This window comes from Vicugna pacos, chromosome 10, assembly GCF_048564905.1.
Source record: "Vicugna pacos chromosome 10, VicPac4, whole genome shotgun sequence".
In the NCBI taxonomy this organism is placed as follows: Eukaryota; Metazoa; Chordata; class Mammalia; order Artiodactyla; family Camelidae; genus Vicugna; species Vicugna pacos.
In genome coordinates this window covers 60,387,394-60,404,915 of record NC_132996.1, presented here as the reverse complement: position 1 = coordinate 60,404,915, position 17,522 = coordinate 60,387,394, and the positions used below count along the sequence as shown (strand labels likewise).

At 40.4% G+C, this 17,522-nt stretch overlaps 3 protein-coding genes across 16 annotated transcripts in view; 2 read left to right on the top strand and 1 right to left on the bottom strand.

Moving 5' to 3' along the window:
- ATG13 (autophagy related 13) overlaps positions 1 to 2,396 on the bottom strand; it is a 40,758-nt gene extending 38,362 nt beyond the window's left edge. For 3 of the 5 annotated variants that reach the window (XM_072969876.1, XM_072969875.1, XM_031690618.2), the window contains exons 1-3: positions 2,227 to 2,396; positions 1,766 to 2,117; positions 1,323 to 1,436 (exon numbers count right to left, since the gene is read on the bottom strand). The gene's annotated coding sequence lies outside the window, so the exon portion shown is untranslated. Of the gene's footprint in view, positions 1 to 1,322; positions 1,437 to 1,765 lie in introns of all 5 variants that reach the window. The other 2 variants (XM_015246119.3, XM_006212292.4) reach the window with 2 other exon arrangements.
- Positions 2,397 to 2,415: 19 nt separating this feature from the next.
- Positions 2,416 to 11,716, top strand: HARBI1 (harbinger transposase derived 1). Of its 2 annotated transcripts, none has more exons than XM_006212293.3 (3): positions 2,416 to 2,521; positions 3,240 to 4,059; positions 8,530 to 11,716. In XM_006212293.3, exons 2-3 carry the CDS (start codon positions 3,390 to 3,392, stop codon positions 8,907 to 8,909), a joined length of 1,050 nt encoding a protein of 349 aa, XP_006212355.1. In that variant the 5' UTR covers positions 2,416 to 2,521; positions 3,240 to 3,389; the 3' UTR covers positions 8,910 to 11,716. The 2 variants fall into 2 exon arrangements, with proteins under 2 accessions (XP_006212355.1, XP_072825978.1); XM_072969877.1 differs by having other exon boundaries at positions 2,451 to 2,588.
- A 4,163-nt stretch (positions 11,717 to 15,879) lies between these two features.
- Positions 15,880 to 17,522, top strand: part of AMBRA1 (autophagy and beclin 1 regulator 1) — a 152,527-nt gene continuing 150,884 nt past the window's right edge. For 2 of the 9 annotated variants that reach the window (XM_015246173.3, XM_006212296.4), the window contains exon 1: positions 15,884 to 16,115. The gene's annotated coding sequence lies outside the window, so the exon portion shown is untranslated. The other 7 variants (XM_072969865.1, XM_015246170.3, XM_015246172.3 and 4 more) reach the window with 7 other exon arrangements.

Below are 17,522 nucleotides of genomic sequence, written 5' to 3'. Positions count from 1 at the left end.
TCATTCTCTGTAATCTAAGTAGCACTTCAACCAGTTATAAATGTCATTCTTCATCTCTTCTATAATTAAGGAAAAAGTGTTTAACAAGCAAAAGAAATATTTAGAAATGAAGTCTTAGGGATTTCTAGGTATTACTAAAATTAAATAACTTCTCTCTAGATATAGATTCCAAAATAAATACTTTCCACTCCCACTTGAGCAAAATGTAATTGCAGAGTATTGGGAATAAACCTTATCAAGTGAGCACAATAAATTCTATAGTGGTTGCATTTTCTGAATAATCAAAATTATCTTTTAAAAATCACTTATGTAACAGGACTCAGGTCTTCGGAAGCTCAAAAGTTAATGTCTTAGGCTTCTTTTTGCTTTGACACACTGCTCTAAGTCATGAAGGTCATAAGCTAATGCAGTTAGGTGAACATAGGCAGGAAAAACAATGAGAAAAGAGATTTCTTGACCCCCACCTCCCTGCTGTACAATTCCAGTATGCTTAGATAGTAGGTCTGAACTGTGTCCAAGTGATTCTTAGTCCTTAAATAAAACAATATAATTTGGAGTATTTAGCAACTTAAGACCTGCAAGTTCTGTTTCTATATTAATAACCACTCAAGAAAAGAAAAATACAAATATACAATAAGAACTGTTAGGTGTAAGCACAGTAATGGAAAACCCAGTGGTTTGCAATTGTTATGAAATGTAAATCTCAAAAGTTGGCATAGCCTTCTTAACTTTATACCTAAAGGTATACAGTTTGAAAATAGCATGAGAATCAGCTACATGCATTTTACTGTACACGTCAGTATATATAACACTTGCTTCAACACTTATTCATCATCCACTATATGTTAAAAATATTAACTCAGGATTCCATTCCTCAAGCATTTTTAAGACTTCTGCTCAGCTGAAAAATGGAGTTGAAACATAAACTTATAATTTAGTTGGAGCCACAATATCCACACTTGAAAAGGACTAACACATAAAACAACACACAAAAACCTGGAGTTAATTTAGTGTAAACAAAAGATCTGTTGTTTCTTGTTATTGCACATCTCCCATCGAAGGTGCTTAATACATTTTACCACCTTAGGAGATCAGTTTTTAATAAGAATGATGAGAAAATAGGTACTTTTTTCCTATAACATTCATTCATTCATATCCCCCCTCCCCCACCCCTTCTCTCTGGCTGTGGAATGGCCAGAAGAGGAAGAAATACTCCAAGTGAAAAGCTATGCTGAATTGCCCAGGAAAACTTGGGAACTGACTGGGAAAGTGAAAACTGAGATGAGTTAATGATGAATCCAAGAAGGTGCTTAGCCACTTACCCAGAGATTTATTTAATGAGAATGGATCGCAGGTTTCCTCAGGTCGTTCCAGTGCCAGTAAGATAGTCGTGAACCTTGGGTCCCTTTTTTTCACTAGTCAACAGTCACCCTCACCTACACGCGGAGTACATATTTGGCACTCAACAAATCTTGATTGAACGAAAACCTACCTCATTCACATTGGTACCCCACCCCCGAGTTATGGCCCCACAAATTCTCTCCAAAAAGCCTTATGACTTAATCCAAAGAGCTGAGAAGGTAGAGACGAAAGCTCCGAGGATGTTTGTAGAGACTGGGAATAATCGAGGGCCAATGGGGCCTACACCAACCAGACCTCCCAAGGAAAGCTCAAGGCACTACCCAATCAGCCGCAGGCCGCGGATCCATAGCCTCCCACCCGAGGGCGCTGAGAGATCTGGGGGTATCCCCCCTAAAGTTAGTACCTGCGAAATAGCGACACAGAGAGTGACTCGTGGCTCTCATTACGGAGGCCGGGGCCTGGGGCCGGCCTGATGCGCCTCCTGGCTGAGGGCTCCGCGCTCCGGAGCTGCAGTGACAGCACGGGTCGCAGATAATACCTTACACCTCAGGAGCCTCGTGGCTCGCAGGCACCGAGTGTTTCGCTCCCAAGACTGCGCAAGTTGTCACACTCACGTCTACAGGCGCTCTTCAAGGCTTCCCTCACAACTCAAACGATCACTCTTGCTTTAAGCCCAGCAGCCGGTCGCTTCCCGGCGCCGCCATCGTTAGTGTTTGTTTTCATCCGCTTCGGCGAAGGCGGGGGGAAGAAGAGGGCTATGGGGGAAATGCAGCTGCTTAATCGCAGCCGCACTTTCGCTACAATTTATATGCCCTACTTAATCTCTTTCCTCTTTGACATTCCCATAAAAGCTGGTTTCCTTACCATGTAAGTCTGACCAATCAACCTGTTCGAGCGTTTCAGAAGAAAACAAAGGCGTAAAGAGGGGGCTCTTTGAAAGAGTGCCAACATTTGGCCGCGTGTGGAATGTGGGCCGGGAAACCGCAGGTCGCGGCGGCAGCGGCAGTGAGGACGCGGCGTGGGGCGGGCACTGACGCGGAGGGGGCGGTGCCTATGCTGAGCGCCGTGGCGGCTTGTGCGCTGTCGCCGGTTCCGGAGGAGGGCCAGACCCGGCTGGGTGGGTGGGGAGTGCGGCTAGTAAGCTGGCAGCCGCGGAGAGGTGGGTGAGCGGCCTCGGCTGACTTTGAAGTGGCGGTGACAATCAGACTTCCGTATCCATTTCTAAGGCACGTTTTAAAAGCGACGGAGTCTCCTCTCAACTCTAGCTCTTCCAGCGTCTTCTTTTGCACTTTCCTTCCAACCTGTCTGGCCTCCTTACTTCCTAGCCCTCAGCCTCACAATTTGGATTTCCTGGGGTGCGGGGAAAGCCTTTTGTTAAAGCACACAATCCTGGTCGACCAGCCTGTGTCGTGGGAGTTTATTTGCCCCCTCTTCCCTTGTTAAACTGGTTTGAGCACCCCGTACCCCCATCCCTTACTTATCAGGTGGAGCCAGAGGGTTTTGAATAATGAATACCGCCGTGACTAATTCCTGTCCTGGGTAGTTATGACTTATGTCAGCTGCTTTCTGGCCTGTATAGTCAGGAGTAGACCTTTTCCACTTGTGGATAATTATGCCATCATCTCCATTAATCTTCTGCTCTTCCCAGTTCAAATGCCAGGCATTAAATGAGCCAACGAAATTCAACTCCCATTCTCCTTCAAACCAAAGCAAGCCTTTCTTGCAGCCATGAGTTAGTGGAGAAAAACCCAGAGTTATAGTTAAAGAACTTTTTGCTTGAACAAAAGGGAAATTTGAGAAAAGGATCTGTTGTAGTCTTTGAATCACTTTAAAGTCTTTGGTAGGTTTCTAATTTTTTTTTCTTTTAACCTTTGCAGAGAGAAGACTATAAATGCCACAGCCATTTAAGTGATGGGTAACCGTTGAATTCTGACACTTCCTTAAATACTTTTCTTGCACCAACATCTTCACTGGGAAGAGTTCAGGGAAAGTAGCAGAGGGAAGGAGAAACAACATTTACATGTACCATGGCTATACCAATAACAGTGCTTGACTGTGACCTCTTGCTATATGGCCGAGGACATCGGACATTGGACCGATTTAAACTGGATGATGTTACCGATGAATACCTGATGTCCATGTATGGGTTTCCTCGACAGTTCATTTATTACTTGGTGGAGCTCTTGGGGGCGAGTCTTTCTAGACCTACTCAGAGATCCAGGGCTATTAGCCCAGAGACACAGATCCTTGCAGCACTGGGCTTCTATACCTCAGGTTCCTTCCAGACTCGGATGGGAGATGCTATTGGAATCAGTCAGGCATCTATGAGTCGATGTGTTGCCAATGTCACCGAAGCGCTTGTGGAAAGAGCTTCACAGTTCATCCACTTTCCAGCTGATGAAGCCTCCGTGCAGGCTCTGAAGGATGAGTTCTATGGGTTAGCAGGGATGCCAGGGGTGATAGGGGTGGTTGACTGTATCCATGTGGCAATCAAGGCACCAAATGCTGAAGACCTTTCTTACGTGAACAGAAAAGGTCTTCATTCTTTAAACTGCCTGATGGTGTGTGACATCAGAGGGGCGCTAATGACTGTGGAGACAAACTGGCCAGGGAGCCTCCAGGACTGTGCTGTACTTCAGCAGTCTTCTCTCAGCAGTCAGTTTGAAGCTGGGATGCACAAAGATAGCTGGTTGCTTGGTAAGTCCTTTGGAGTAAACGTTTCGTTTTGTAGCTGTAGAAAAATTATCTGGTAGAGTAGAATGAAATATGGAAGTCTATAGACTTGAGTCTCAGTCCTATTCTTTTTTTAATGAGACCTCACATAAGAACCTCTGAGCCCTAATTTTTTAAATCAACATTTAAAAGACATTAATGAACATTTAAAAATGTGTTATTTGACCCAGCTCCTCTTAAGGATTTATCTTGGAGGTACATGTTCAGAAATAGGTAAAACAAAATTTAACACACAAGAACTTGCATCACTGCAGTGTTCTGTAGTTACAAACAACAGCAGCAACAACAACCCTACAAAAACATTCCCCTTAAATACAGCCAGAATACTTACGAATACAGATCTGGTTAAATATAGCATATCCATACAATTGAGCCTTAATTTTTATCATCTGTAAAATGGTGAAAATAATGCTAACAGCAATAATACCTATTGTTAGGATTAGGTAATATATATATAAAAGTTCACTAAAGTATTGTGCAAATGTATTATTTTTGCCATTGATGATTGTCACTAAGGTATCATATGAAGATGATAGTAGACAGTGCATTTACACAATTCTTATAGGAACTGGCTTCATAGGTCTACCTGAGTGCCCTTAGAAAGCCTGGCTTAATGATCTGAGTAAGACAAGAACTCATTCAGTATTGGGCAGTACAAACTGATGTGACTGTAGAGCTGTGAGGAATACAGTTAGTTAACAGTGATAAAACCCTCCAGCCTAGTTGCTTTCTTTTTGTTACTGTTTTTTTAAAGCACTGCTCTTATGCAAGCAACAGAACAAGGGTTATCTTGTACACAACATATTATGTGAAAGATGAACAGGCACACTAAGGATTGGAAGACCCCTCCTTCAAGACCCACTAATCGTATCTGCACTGTACATGCTCAGTACACAGCATTTTACATGTAATAGACGCTCAAGAGTTTTTCTCTTTAATGTGTTTACTGGCAGTTAAAGAAAAACTTCCTCTGTTCCAAATGAGAAGAGGCTGCTCTCAAACTGATTGGTTTGGAGTTGCCAGGTAGCATCTTGGAACTTAACTTATTTTCTTGAGTTGTTGCTTCTACACAGTTTTCGGTGCACTACCTTCTCGTTACCCTACTGGACCTTTATCTTAATCCCACCTTTGACTCCTCTGAACTTTCAAATTCCATTTTCATACAACTCACACCAAGAAGTGAAGGAAATCCTGTTTGCACATGTCTCATCGAGCCGCTTCTACAGTTGTGGAAGTACTTGGGTTCCAAGCTGATTTCTTATGAAATCACTTTGGTGCTCTAACTGTAAAGCCAGCTAAAAATGATTGAGTACTTAGAATTTGTCAGACAATCTTGTAAGCATATTGCATTGTATTGTCTCACTTAATACTTAAAAAACTCTTAAAGAGTTAAATACTAATATTATCAACATTTCACAGAAGAAGAAATTAAGGCACAGAATATCTGTGTCGTTTGTTTACGCTTTTAATCTAGATCATATGAAGAGTTACTCTTTTTGGCAAATGATCCTTTTGTTAGGACTTCATGGTCATGTAGGAATTACTGATTTTCTTTTCCTTCATAACTTGGGACCCCAGATTCAGTTGGGATTGTGACATTAAAGTAGTTTTTTAGTTGTTTACAGGACACTGAAAATGAGTAAAAACTCTGACAAATTTTTTGTATTTTTCTGATCCCCCTCTTTACAGAAAGAGTGGAAGTAGGACAGATGGATATTGCAACAACATTTAACAAGTGTTTATTTAAGGCCAGTTTTGGTTCCAGGCCACATGCTAGGCACTAATGATGCAAGGGAAGTATACCAAAGGAAGCTGTGACATGGGAATGATTCCCTTAGTACTGTCAGTTGTAGCACGTACCCCTTGGAAAGCCTCCATCAGCTGTAACAGGAATACTAGTTTGATGATCCCTGGAGTAGTACAGTGTTTCACAAATTTTCCAGATCAAAAGAGTTATCTGGGGAACTTATTTAAGATGTACATTTCTGGGCCCCACTTCAAACTTCAGGAATGAGAATCTTCAAGAAAAGATGAATCTGGACATCATTTTCAACAGGTGTCCTAAATGATTTGTATGAATAGATGTTTGGGAAACACTGATCTGGACATGTGGGGAAGACTGGCAGGATTACAAAGAATGACGAGATGTTAAAAAAAGAGAGAGATGGGGGAGGGTATAGCTCAGTGGTGGAGTACATGCTTAGCCTGCACGAGGTCCTGCGTTCAATCCCCAGTACCTCCATGAAATAAAATAAAAATTTTAAATAACCCTACTTACCTTCGCCCCCCAAAAAAAATTAAAAAAAAAAAGAGAGAGAAGACTGATTGTATCTTAAGAACATCACATTTGTAGAATGACTCCAGGTTTGCTAAACCAGAACTAGCTGTGATTTCCATGCTGTTGTTGTTGCTGTTAACATATTTTCACCTTGAGTGTCACCCCTTCATGTCCTCATTTTCATCTGTGCCTTCAGAGGGCATCACCTAATTCCCTTTCTCTAAATGTACCTGCTCCTACAAACAATTCAGCCTGAGTTCTTATTTCTTCAGATCTTGGCCTATCCTGTTAAGCAGCTTTAGGTAAGATCTGCCAGAATGTCTCTTGGATGACTGATCATGCAGTTGTAATCTGTTTAGCAATTCTGATCCTAATCCCCTCCTGGGTGTCTGTCTTGTACGGGTGTTTGGATTATAACTGTTAATGACGATGGAGCAATTTATAAAAGGTCTGCATTAACTGGCTTGCCTTGTATGTTTCCCGTTTAAGGCCCATACGCTTTCTCAGAGAAACATTTAACAAATATTTAGTATCTCTGTGTTTTGGCATTCATCTTAAATGTTTTTCATATTCTCTTTTACAGCATTATACTCTCATTTTAGTGACTCTGAGTCTCACATTATTAGCATTTAGTGACTAGCCTCTTCTCCTGCCTTTGCCTGACATATCAAAGGATGGATGACATACTTTTTTCTCATTTGTAAAACAAGTTCAATAATGTATGCCTGGCAGAGTTGGATTTGGACAAGAGATAATATTTTTAAAGTGCCTAGTATTGTGCCTACTACATAGGTATTCGGTATTCAATGAATCATAGATATTATTTTCATTATTAACAATATCAGTTTCTTAAATTCAGTATTTAGTAGGGATGAGTTCAATTAAAATAGGTTATATGTAGGTGGAAAAAAGTTGGCTAAATATAAAATTTGAAAATTTTGTGAGACATCTTAGCTATTTACAGTTAATTGACTACACCTAAAACTCATGTTATATGTCAATATCTCAGTAAAAAAATTTTTAATTAAAAATCGTCTAAAAAATAAAGTTAATCCAGTTCTTAGAAATATATGCTCCTAAAAGAAAGGTGTTCTATATGTTTGGAACAATGCCTAGCACTCTCTGAACAGTTCATAACATTTTACTGGAATTGATGGTGTGTCAGGAACACAGCAACCTTGCAAGTTGGTATTCCTTGGGTTTATTTGTCTCAAATTTCTGAGGTGGTTCCTCTGTGTGAGACATTTCATCTGCCAGATGTAGTGAGTCAGGACAATTAAACATTATAGAAACATTTTACTGTTGTAATAGGACATCGCACCCCAGTTTTGTTTTTGTTTTTTTATTTTTAACACCTCCCAGGATCATTTGATAAGGAAGCCACTTAAAGGAAATGCTTTGTGTATATTATTTTAATAGAATTCTGATTTAATTTCCTTATCCCTGATTATTACTGTTTGTGTCATATTTATGCTCTCCTTGTTAATGTGAAATTTTATTAGTTCCTCTGTTACAAAGGCATGGTTCTAGTGAATGTAATATCTAGGAAGGCAGAACACCTGAGTTCTGATCTCCACAGATGCTAGGACGTTTCTTATTCTTCCTAGCACTGGGAGAATGAATGATTATTGTCTCTGAAATACTCTGAAATCCCTAGGTAGTGCTTTCAGACCTGACACTTTAATGGTAAAGTTAGAAATTTTTCTTCACAAGTGTTTTGAGGTCTCCTGGCAGAATTCTCTTTTACCTTCTTACACTCTTGCTCTTTAGAAATTTGAAGGCTTGCTATATGATAGTTTTTACTAAGCATTTATTAAAGAACAATATCTCTGAATTCAGAAAACCCAGGAACTTCATTTTCTCCAGTGCTTTCACCTCAGCCCTACATTCTTTCCGACTTAGCTTTCTTTAGCTGTCAGCTCTTTTCTCTGTTGTTTTTAACCAAGGGTATTCCCAGCCAAGTCTCAGGTCTTCTTGCTCGTGACCTGGGCATGCCTTCTCTTTACCATAGCATTTCCCTCTTGGTTTTCCTGCTGTGCTTTGGCTCCAGAGGCTGTTGCATTTTCTTGCTCATTCTCTAAGTATGTTTCTGGATTTTCCTTTTTGTTCGTATTCCAGTTATAAATATATATGACTTCTTTGGGCCTTCCCCACAGGTGACAGTTCCTTCTTTCTCCGTACCTGGCTCATGACCCCACTTCACATTCCTGAAACTCCAGCTGAATATCGCTATAATATGGCCCATTCTGCAACTCACAGTGTGATTGAGAAGACTTTCCGAACCCTCTGCTCCCGATTCCGCTGCCTGGATGGATCCAAGGGAGCACTGCAGTACTCACCAGAGAAATCCAGCCACATTATCTTGGCCTGCTGTGTCCTCCACAACATCTCCCTGGAGCACGGGATGGATGTTTGGTCCTCTCCAATGACAGGGCCCATGGAACAGCCCCCTGAGGAAGAGTATGAGCACATGGAGTCCCTGGACCTAGAGGCTGACCGCAGCCGTCAGGAGCTGATGCTCACTCACTTTAGCTAATGTGGAAGGTTTGGAGGAGGGAGGCTTTCCAGAAGGAGCTGTGACAAATTTCCCTCTCACCGTCCCCTACACGGTTCCATCATCTAGCATGACTGAGTATGTGGTCACTTGTCACAAATTGACATTTGATCTGCGTGTTTTGGAAGGATTGGGGCTATGCCAGAATATCCTGATTCATTTTCAAATTTATTAGCTAAACCTAAACTGAGACAGCAGTTCTCTGCTATCCATTGTACTCCAGGTTGAGTGCCACTCATTTGAAAATTCACTGGCTGCAGATGTTTATATCATGCCTACAAAATCAAAGCAAGGGGGAAATAACATCTTGGCAGCCAGAACTTTCTTTCTTTGTTTCAATTGTTTGGAGATTTCAAATGAAAACAGTATTTGCCCTGAATTTTTTGGGTAGTATTTTAGCTTTTCTACTTTAATACCTATAGAGGCATAATCTGAGGCAAGTATTAAGGGTAAATTTAAGTTGGGGAATGGTCTCCTGACATAAGCAAATGGCTACTGATCTGAGTTTGCAGCTTTGTGTTTTTAAGAGGATGTTAGGGAAAGTTTGAAACCTCCATCTTTAGTCTGTCTGCAATAATTGAACTGTGACTTGAACCTAGTTCCCAGGGAGAACATATGAATTCCAATCTCTTACTTTGAACCCTGAGTAGAAAATTAAAGGCTAAATGGGTTTAAGAACCCAATCAGCTTAAAGAAGACAAGTAAAATATAGATAAAACAGCAAGCATACACTTTACAGGGCATCCAAAGACCCTGATAGTTTGATGGGCAAAGGAGATTCACCCAGGTTTAGACAACCCACATCGAAACATCACATTTCTTATGATCATGATGTTAGAATGTCTGTTTGGCCATTCTGCATTGAAATGCCTTGTTCAGAAGGAAGACTTAGGGAATGATGAAAGCATGTGAAAGTAATAAGAAGGAGAGGTAAAAGGAATCTAATTTCTTGGTTCGAAATGAATTTTGGAATTAGACTGACTTGAATATCTTGTGTGCAAAGTGAAGAACAGAATTTCTCAAGAAATAAATAATCCCCCACCAAGTCTTATTCTAAAATTGTACTGATATAAAAATAACCTGATTGGAATAATAGAAGTGTGAATTAGGTTCACACATTGGTGCCTTTGCTGGGACAGAAAAGAGACTTTCCTGAGGATTGTTTTGTTCCCAGAGTTTCTCAGCCACTCACCATGTGCTACTTCTGAATTGTCCTCTTGGATCATTTCCTACCTGCCTTTGGCAGTGTTAATCTGGTGATTTTCAAAGTAAAGAAATGAACAGCTGATGACAGAAGAAATTTGGAAATAAACTGAGGGTGATTCATCCTCAAGATTAAAAACAATTATGGATTATTATCTGCTGTTTATTTCTACTCCAAATGCTATTTCCCATCATCATCCTACTCTACAAAGAGTGGGTCCATTTGGCAGGAGGTTGGGCTCAGTATGTACAATGATGTCAGTAAGATGGGAGTGGACAATGAAGAGGTGATTGGAAGCTAGTTTTATTCATTGTGCAATAGAGGTGCCCTGTTACATTTTCTTTTCCCTTTGTAAAGTTTAACTTGTGACCTAAGCTTGCTTTGTCTCCCTCATAAGGCAATATTTTAATTCTCACCGTCTTTCCAAGTTTCCTGAGATGGGTGCTCTTCCCTATAAGGTTTTGGTTCTATTATGAGTATTGCAATGGGAACATACTTGCTGCCACCCATGTATCTTAAGTGGCAAGGTAGAGTATGATCTTGGAAAGTGCCTAGCATTTTAGTCTTTAAAAACTGCATTAAGGGGGAAAGTATAGCTCAGTGGTAGTGTGCTTAGCATGCACAAGGTCCTGCATTCAATCCCCAGTACCTCCACTAAAATAAATAAGTAAATAAACCTAATCCCCCCTCCAAAAAAAAACCCAAAATAAAAAATAATTAATAAAAAGGTACATTAAAGGAAAATTGGGGTTTTCACAAATTAACTTAGTAGATGGTGACATGAAGCCTGATTGGGAGGGACAGTCTGGCAGAGATTTCATTAGCAATTTCAAGTCTATTACTTGCACACCAAAGATAATTTCTAAGTGTTGAATAGACTGGACATTGGCTGGTAGTATTTTTCCCCAGGGGCATTTTATGTCTTAATAATTCCACAGGGTAACTGTTCAAATCTATTCCTTTAATCTCCTTTTGACCTGGATTTTTATAGGCAAGATTCTTTTCAGTCGACAGTTACATTTTCCCCAAAATGATCTAGGAGAGGGATCAGGATCCGCATTTCCAGATTTCCAGGGGTCTGCTCATAAGGGCTTTTTATAAGTGCCTGAGAAGTCCTCTCTTATGGTCCTTTCTGTGGATTTATAGTATCTTCTTGGTATAGTTTTGGGAAAGAGTCGAGGAGTTTGCTTGTCTTATGTAAACCTCATTTTCCCATAGGTGACTCCATCTGGCCAGCATAGTTTTCATATTTGCCCTTAACTGTTTCAAGACAACAAAAGTCCCAGGATATATTAAGGGAAATCTACCATATTGGATCATCACCAGTTTACCAATTCCAAATTATACAAAAGGGGACCACAAACATATTCTTAGTTTAAAATGAACGGAGATGGAGCTTCTTTCCAGGACTGTAAAGGATCTACAGCAAGTTAATTTAGTTTTGGGACAAAAAACAACACAGTTTTAATGGGATCATTTATGAAGAAGTGAAAGTGGTGGGGAGGGTTAAAAAAGAGGTTAGGTAGATAGATAGGCATACTATGATTGTATCCCTATCTGAAACAATAAACTGAAAACTCAAGAACTGAGCTTAGCTGTTGTTTTTCCTGGCAATGGAAGGCAAGTTAAAAGGAGGTCAAGAAAATAAGAAATCAGGGAGTCTTAACCACTGTGCATGCACATATCCTCAGGGCCCTTTTGTTCCCTAGATCCCATTCAGATTTTACAGAATTGTGGGTGTAAGAGATCATGGATTCAGAATTAAGAATTTGTTTATTATAAGAATGGCAAAGCCGAAGAAAGAGGAAATATTAGTTGAAGGCTGGGGATACTCCTAGGTACCTAACATATAGAATTCACAGGCTTTTCTTTTTTTATGTGACTACCATTTAAGACACCACTTTGCGATAATCAAATAGGAGAGATGAAATCTCTGAGTACTAAACAGAAACAAGCAAAGTAGACCTTGAAATCATAGGTTAGTAAATTTCAAAAAGTCTTCTGGAAAGGAATCACCATGTTTGCCCAGAAAAACATTCGGTTCCTTTCTGTCAGGACTTTCTCTAACCCTTATAATAAACAGCTGTCTTAATAGAAGGACTGATTTCTTTGTCATTCTAAAGTCTTAAAATGTTCATACATTTCAATTCATTGATAAATTCAACCACTAGAAATTTATCCTATATGAATAATTACAGAGAAGAAAAAGCCTATTATTCTGTGAATGGTTACCTGCTGTTCTGGGATCTCTCCCCTTCTCTGGGCTGCTCCTACATCACTACACTGCTTCTACATTTACCACCCAGCCCAAAGTATGTACATTATCCCACAGTGCCATGAGACCAGGCTACAAAGGAACAGAATAGAATTGCAACAGTGAAACCTACAACTGACTTGTCATTTTGGCTGCTCAAGACCTAACTCCTCTTCCTGGACTTCGTAACATGATGACTCACAGTACTGATACATAGTTATCTCATCCTATGTTCTGGCCTGATTTCTACTACCTAGTGTGATAGGTTTCTTAGGGCCAAGGGCCAAGGTAAGGAACAGTCTCCTCCTCTTCTCTCCTTTCCCCTCCCTTCACCCTTTATTCCAGGCAATTCCCCAGGTCAGTAAGTCCCAATCCTCTTCCCTGGTTTGGTCTTTCCAAATTCCACGTGATTGACAGTGGCTATGTTTATTCTTAAGGTGACCAACTCCTGGTTTGCTCTCAGCTGTCACAGCTTTAGCACTGAAAGTGCTCTGTCCTGGAAAACCATTTAATCCTTAGCAAACTGGGACTGTTGGTCACCCTACTTTAGGGGAAGCATCCTCTTACCTTCAAAGGTGTCACTTCTCCAGGAGAGTCCTATCAGAATACAATAATCAACAATCAACATCGTAAGTTATTGAGTCTTAACCAAGATGTAGATATCAGTGGTACATCCCACAGTAATCTTTACTTCTGTCCATCTGGTTTCTTTTCCTCAGAGCTTCCTCTAGTGTGAGGAGATTCCTGTAGGTTTCAGGGTTTCAACCCCTGATCTTTTATGATCTACTATTCTGTCCAAATAGACTTCCTTAAGAACAAGCAGTTTATTGTCACACTGACATTTAAATCCATACGTGAAACACTTCTCTAATGAAATCTATCTGTAAATATGCAATTCTGCCTGCAGAATAAGCCATCTTTTCCATGGTTTCACAGAGCAGTCTAGCCTCAGCTGCTCAAATATCTCCATTTTCAGATGTTGATTTTAGATTTATATTTGCATACTCTTCAGGTGATTTTCTCAAAAGTCTCCAGATTTGAGAAACCAAAAACATCTTATGGCCTTGAAATTAGTTTGCCTAGTTTTTCTCACTGAAATCGAAGTTTCAAAATAATGTCATTATATGGGTCAAGTTCGGATGAGGACTGTAGCCCTGGACACTTAAAGTCCACAAGCCTCTCCAAGAAGGAAGCTTCTTCAAAGCATATATTCTAAGAGTAGAAATTCATCCCTGGGATGACAGCAAAGCAGTCTCTTTGCCTGCTACTCATCTGGCACGAGGAATTTGGCAGAGACTGCTTTAGTTGTTGCCTAGTATCCATTTGCCTCTGACTTTTAGTGGGTACATGACTTCCTAGGATAAAGACAAATTCAGTTAGGTGTGGCTATGTGACTACATTCTGGCCAGTGGAATGTAAATGGAAATGTCCTGTGCTATTTTCAAGATGTGCCCTTATGGCTAGGAGACATGCCTTTCCTCTTTCAGCTTCCTGTTGCTTGGAATGTAGACATGATGGCTAGAGCTTGAGCAGCTGTCTTGGACCCAAGATGAAAACCACTTATTGAAGATGTCAAAGCAACAAGATAGGAGCCTGGTCCCTGATGCTGAACGGCCACACCTTACCCTAGGCTGCACATCTCTGGATTTCTTTCATACGACAGGGAAATAAACCTCTGCTTTGCTTCCTTATTCTTTTTGTTTATGTGCAATAGATCATAATCATTAATAATAAGTTTATAACTGCCTCTTCCAGGAGCAGCAATACCTATTACACAGAAAGTGTTTGGAAGCAACATTCATATTCAAAATGGGGAGCATGGTCAGTATGTTCTCTTAATGGAATATTGTGCAGTTGTTTACAATAACAACTATTAAAGATTTTAATTTACATAATGTAATGATAGAACAATAACACTGTTGTATCTCTGCTTAAACTTTAAAAAATTATGTAGAATATTTCCAAGGACTGCATGGGAACATGAACAAATTAAAACTTTGTGTTTTGGAAGCAAATTATTAAATTCTTTTTTTTTTAGACTTTTATAAATGTTGCTACAATGTTTACTCATTAAAAAGTCCTCTAAAACTATGAGAGACAACAAAGCCCAGTGTTGTTTCCTTATATTATGGATCATGGTCTTATCCTACATATTATATACATGAGTTGTCCCTTAAATATTTTCATGGATTTAAAGGATATATATATATTTAATTATAATAAATTGTAAATAAAACTGATGTAAGAAAGTGATCTTTCACTTTGATTATATTATATACTCTTTAAAGGCTGAGACTATCTTGTGTTCTTTTTATATATATATATTTTTTTTAATTGAAGTATAGTTGATTTACAATGTTGTATTCGTTTCTGGTGTACAGCATAGTGATTCAGTTATACGTACATATATATTCTTTTTTCATATTCCTTTTCATTACAGGTTAATACAAGCCATTGAATATAGTTCCCTGTGATATACAATAGGACTTTGTTGTTTACTTATTCTGTAATAGTAATTTGTATCTGCCAATCCCAAACTCCCAATTTATCCCACACCCTTCTTTCCCCTCGTAACCATAAGTTTGTTTTCCATGTCTGTGGTTTTCTTTTTACATCTTTACTCTCCAAGTCTCTTCCCTTCTTAGGAGGAGGTAAGGTAGACTATTATTGCTAACAGTTAATAATCCATATTGTAGTGATCTATGTGATTTATTCAGTTGTACCTGGGGTGAACATACTAATCGATATTTGTGCTGACCATATTAATCTGTCTACTAAGAGATTTCAGAAAGAGGCTATTGTGGTGATAAAAACATCAACACACTTTGTTAGGTTCTGAACCCAAAGAGACTTTTGGTCATTGTGTAAGAAACACACTTGTGGTTCTAGGCCTTTGGAATGAAATAAAAGAGAAGAGCAGTCGTATATTACTTTCTCTTCCTGACTTAAGGTCAGACTTCACAACCCTGAGCTTTCTCAGCTTCTCTTTGCTGTGCTTATGGGAGCTAAATTGGTGCTTCTAATAGAGATTATTCACTTTGTTCCTCAGTCTGGATTATCACGTTCTCTGGATTATCATATGCCTCTGCCATATCTCTGTCTGTCTGTCTACCTACCTACCTCTCTTTTTTTTTTCCTATCTTTCTCTTTTATTCATCTCACTTCCATGAGAAAATTAAGGTCAAATTTGCTCAATGGGGATAAATAGTGTTGGAGGTCCAAAACGTAGTTGCTGAACTATATAGTTAGATAACAAGCGTTTTTGTACTGTGACTTGACCTTCAACACTCAAGAAATATTCCAGTTCTCCAAACAACTTCAATAGTCGACAACCGACACAGAAAATGGCAGAAGCCCAGCCTACTTTACTCCAAGGATTATGATCTGGGTTTGTTTATTTCTGCCTTGGACAGGAGTCGGACCTTAAGTTGGAGCGAAGCTATTTTTCGGCGCTTGACTGTAGTTCCTTGAACGATTGCTTAGGCGCTCCTCCTTTGATGTCTGGGGCGTTCGTGTATTCGGTGATCTTTTGCGCCGTCTTCTTGCTTGATGTCTCCCGAGCGGCGGCGGCGCCGGGTCGAAGGCTGACTTATCCGCGGGGTCCCGCTCTCAGGCTGCTTTCTCCCGCTGGTTGGTAGAGCGGACCCCTTGCTTCCTTCCTGCTTCTTTTTTTGGTGTGTGGCTCAGTCCACCCGCTGAGCTGCAAACCGAGCCCCCGCCCGCCTTGCAGGTAGGCCCGGGAGGAGCCTGGGAGGCCCAGCCCGGCATCCTTCCGCCGCCGGGTTGGGAAGACCTTGGCGCCGGCGGGTGGGCGGGCGGGTCAGCCGCCCAGACACCGCCAGAGGTGGAGCTACCCGGCTGCGTTCGGGGGCGCGGTCGGAGAGGCGGCGGGGAAGTAAGGGAGAAGCCGGAAGGAGGGAGGGATGCTTGGGCTGTCCAGTGTGGTTCGGTAGGGAGAGGGTGTTGGGTCTGGGGCGGGTGTCGGCACCCTCAGTGTGTGGGGAAAATCGCTTTCCAGGAACGGCTTGAGCTTTGCGCGCTTTGACCCTCCTCCCTTCCTCCTCCCTACCCCTCAAAGGCTCCAGGTGTCATGACTCAATTGCACTGGGGACTCCCTCTGAGTTCGGCCTTTGAAGGGGCCCTTGAATAGGTCGGGGCAGGTGGAACAGGACCCTCTGGCTCCTCTGAGCGAAGTGTCATGTTCTCACCTTTTTTGGTTGGGGAAACTGAGGCTGATCTGGGACTTGACTTTTTCCCATATTCCAGACAGATCTCTAAATGCACCGTAAGTCATTTTTTGTCGTTTACCAGTTCACTTTTTTTCATTTTACCATATTATGCACATAGTGATTTGTCGTTTGATTGTCTGTGTTCCCTTCTTCCTGGGAATATAGATTTTGTCACTAGAGACTTAATAATAAGTAAAGGGAACCGCGCGATCTTTTGGCTGTTTCGCTTTTCAAAGTCCGTATCATTTTAGCTAGAGTAACAATGACAGTTTCTTTCTGTTTCTTGATAGAAAATTTTGTTTGCTGTCTGATTTGCTTTTTGTTTGACACTTATCTCTCCTCCTTCTCCTCAGCCTGTTTCTCAGTGGAAATCTTTCAACTGCAGTGTTAAATGGTTAATGTTGTACAGAGGATGGTCAAGATTTTGAAGTCAGATATTTGTCCTGAGAGAGTGCTTTCTAGGAAGAACCCAGATGAAACCCAAGGGCCAGTTTTGTTGTATTTGATTAGTGGCTTAGTTACTGCATATTACTAAAGTTAAAAAGGCTGTATGTACAAATTATTCAAATATTGAGCTATTTAAGTTGATAGCATTCTAGGAACTCTTATGTTTTCCTTTTCTCTCCCAGCTTGGAAACTTTGGGGACTAAATGTTCTTACTCATTTTATTTTTATTGGATTCAGTGTCATGATTCTAATTTGTGTAATTTTTTGTTGAAAAAAATAATCAACCTGCAGGTCATTGTAAGTTGAATAAGTATTTCCATAGTATATATGTAGAATCAGTAATAGGAAATGGATTTTCTTAAGGGAGAAGAGACCAAATTCATAGTCCTTCAATGGAAACTCTACAAGTCTACGTTCTTTAACAAATTCAGAATTCCCATGTGAGTTTTGGAAAGATTATT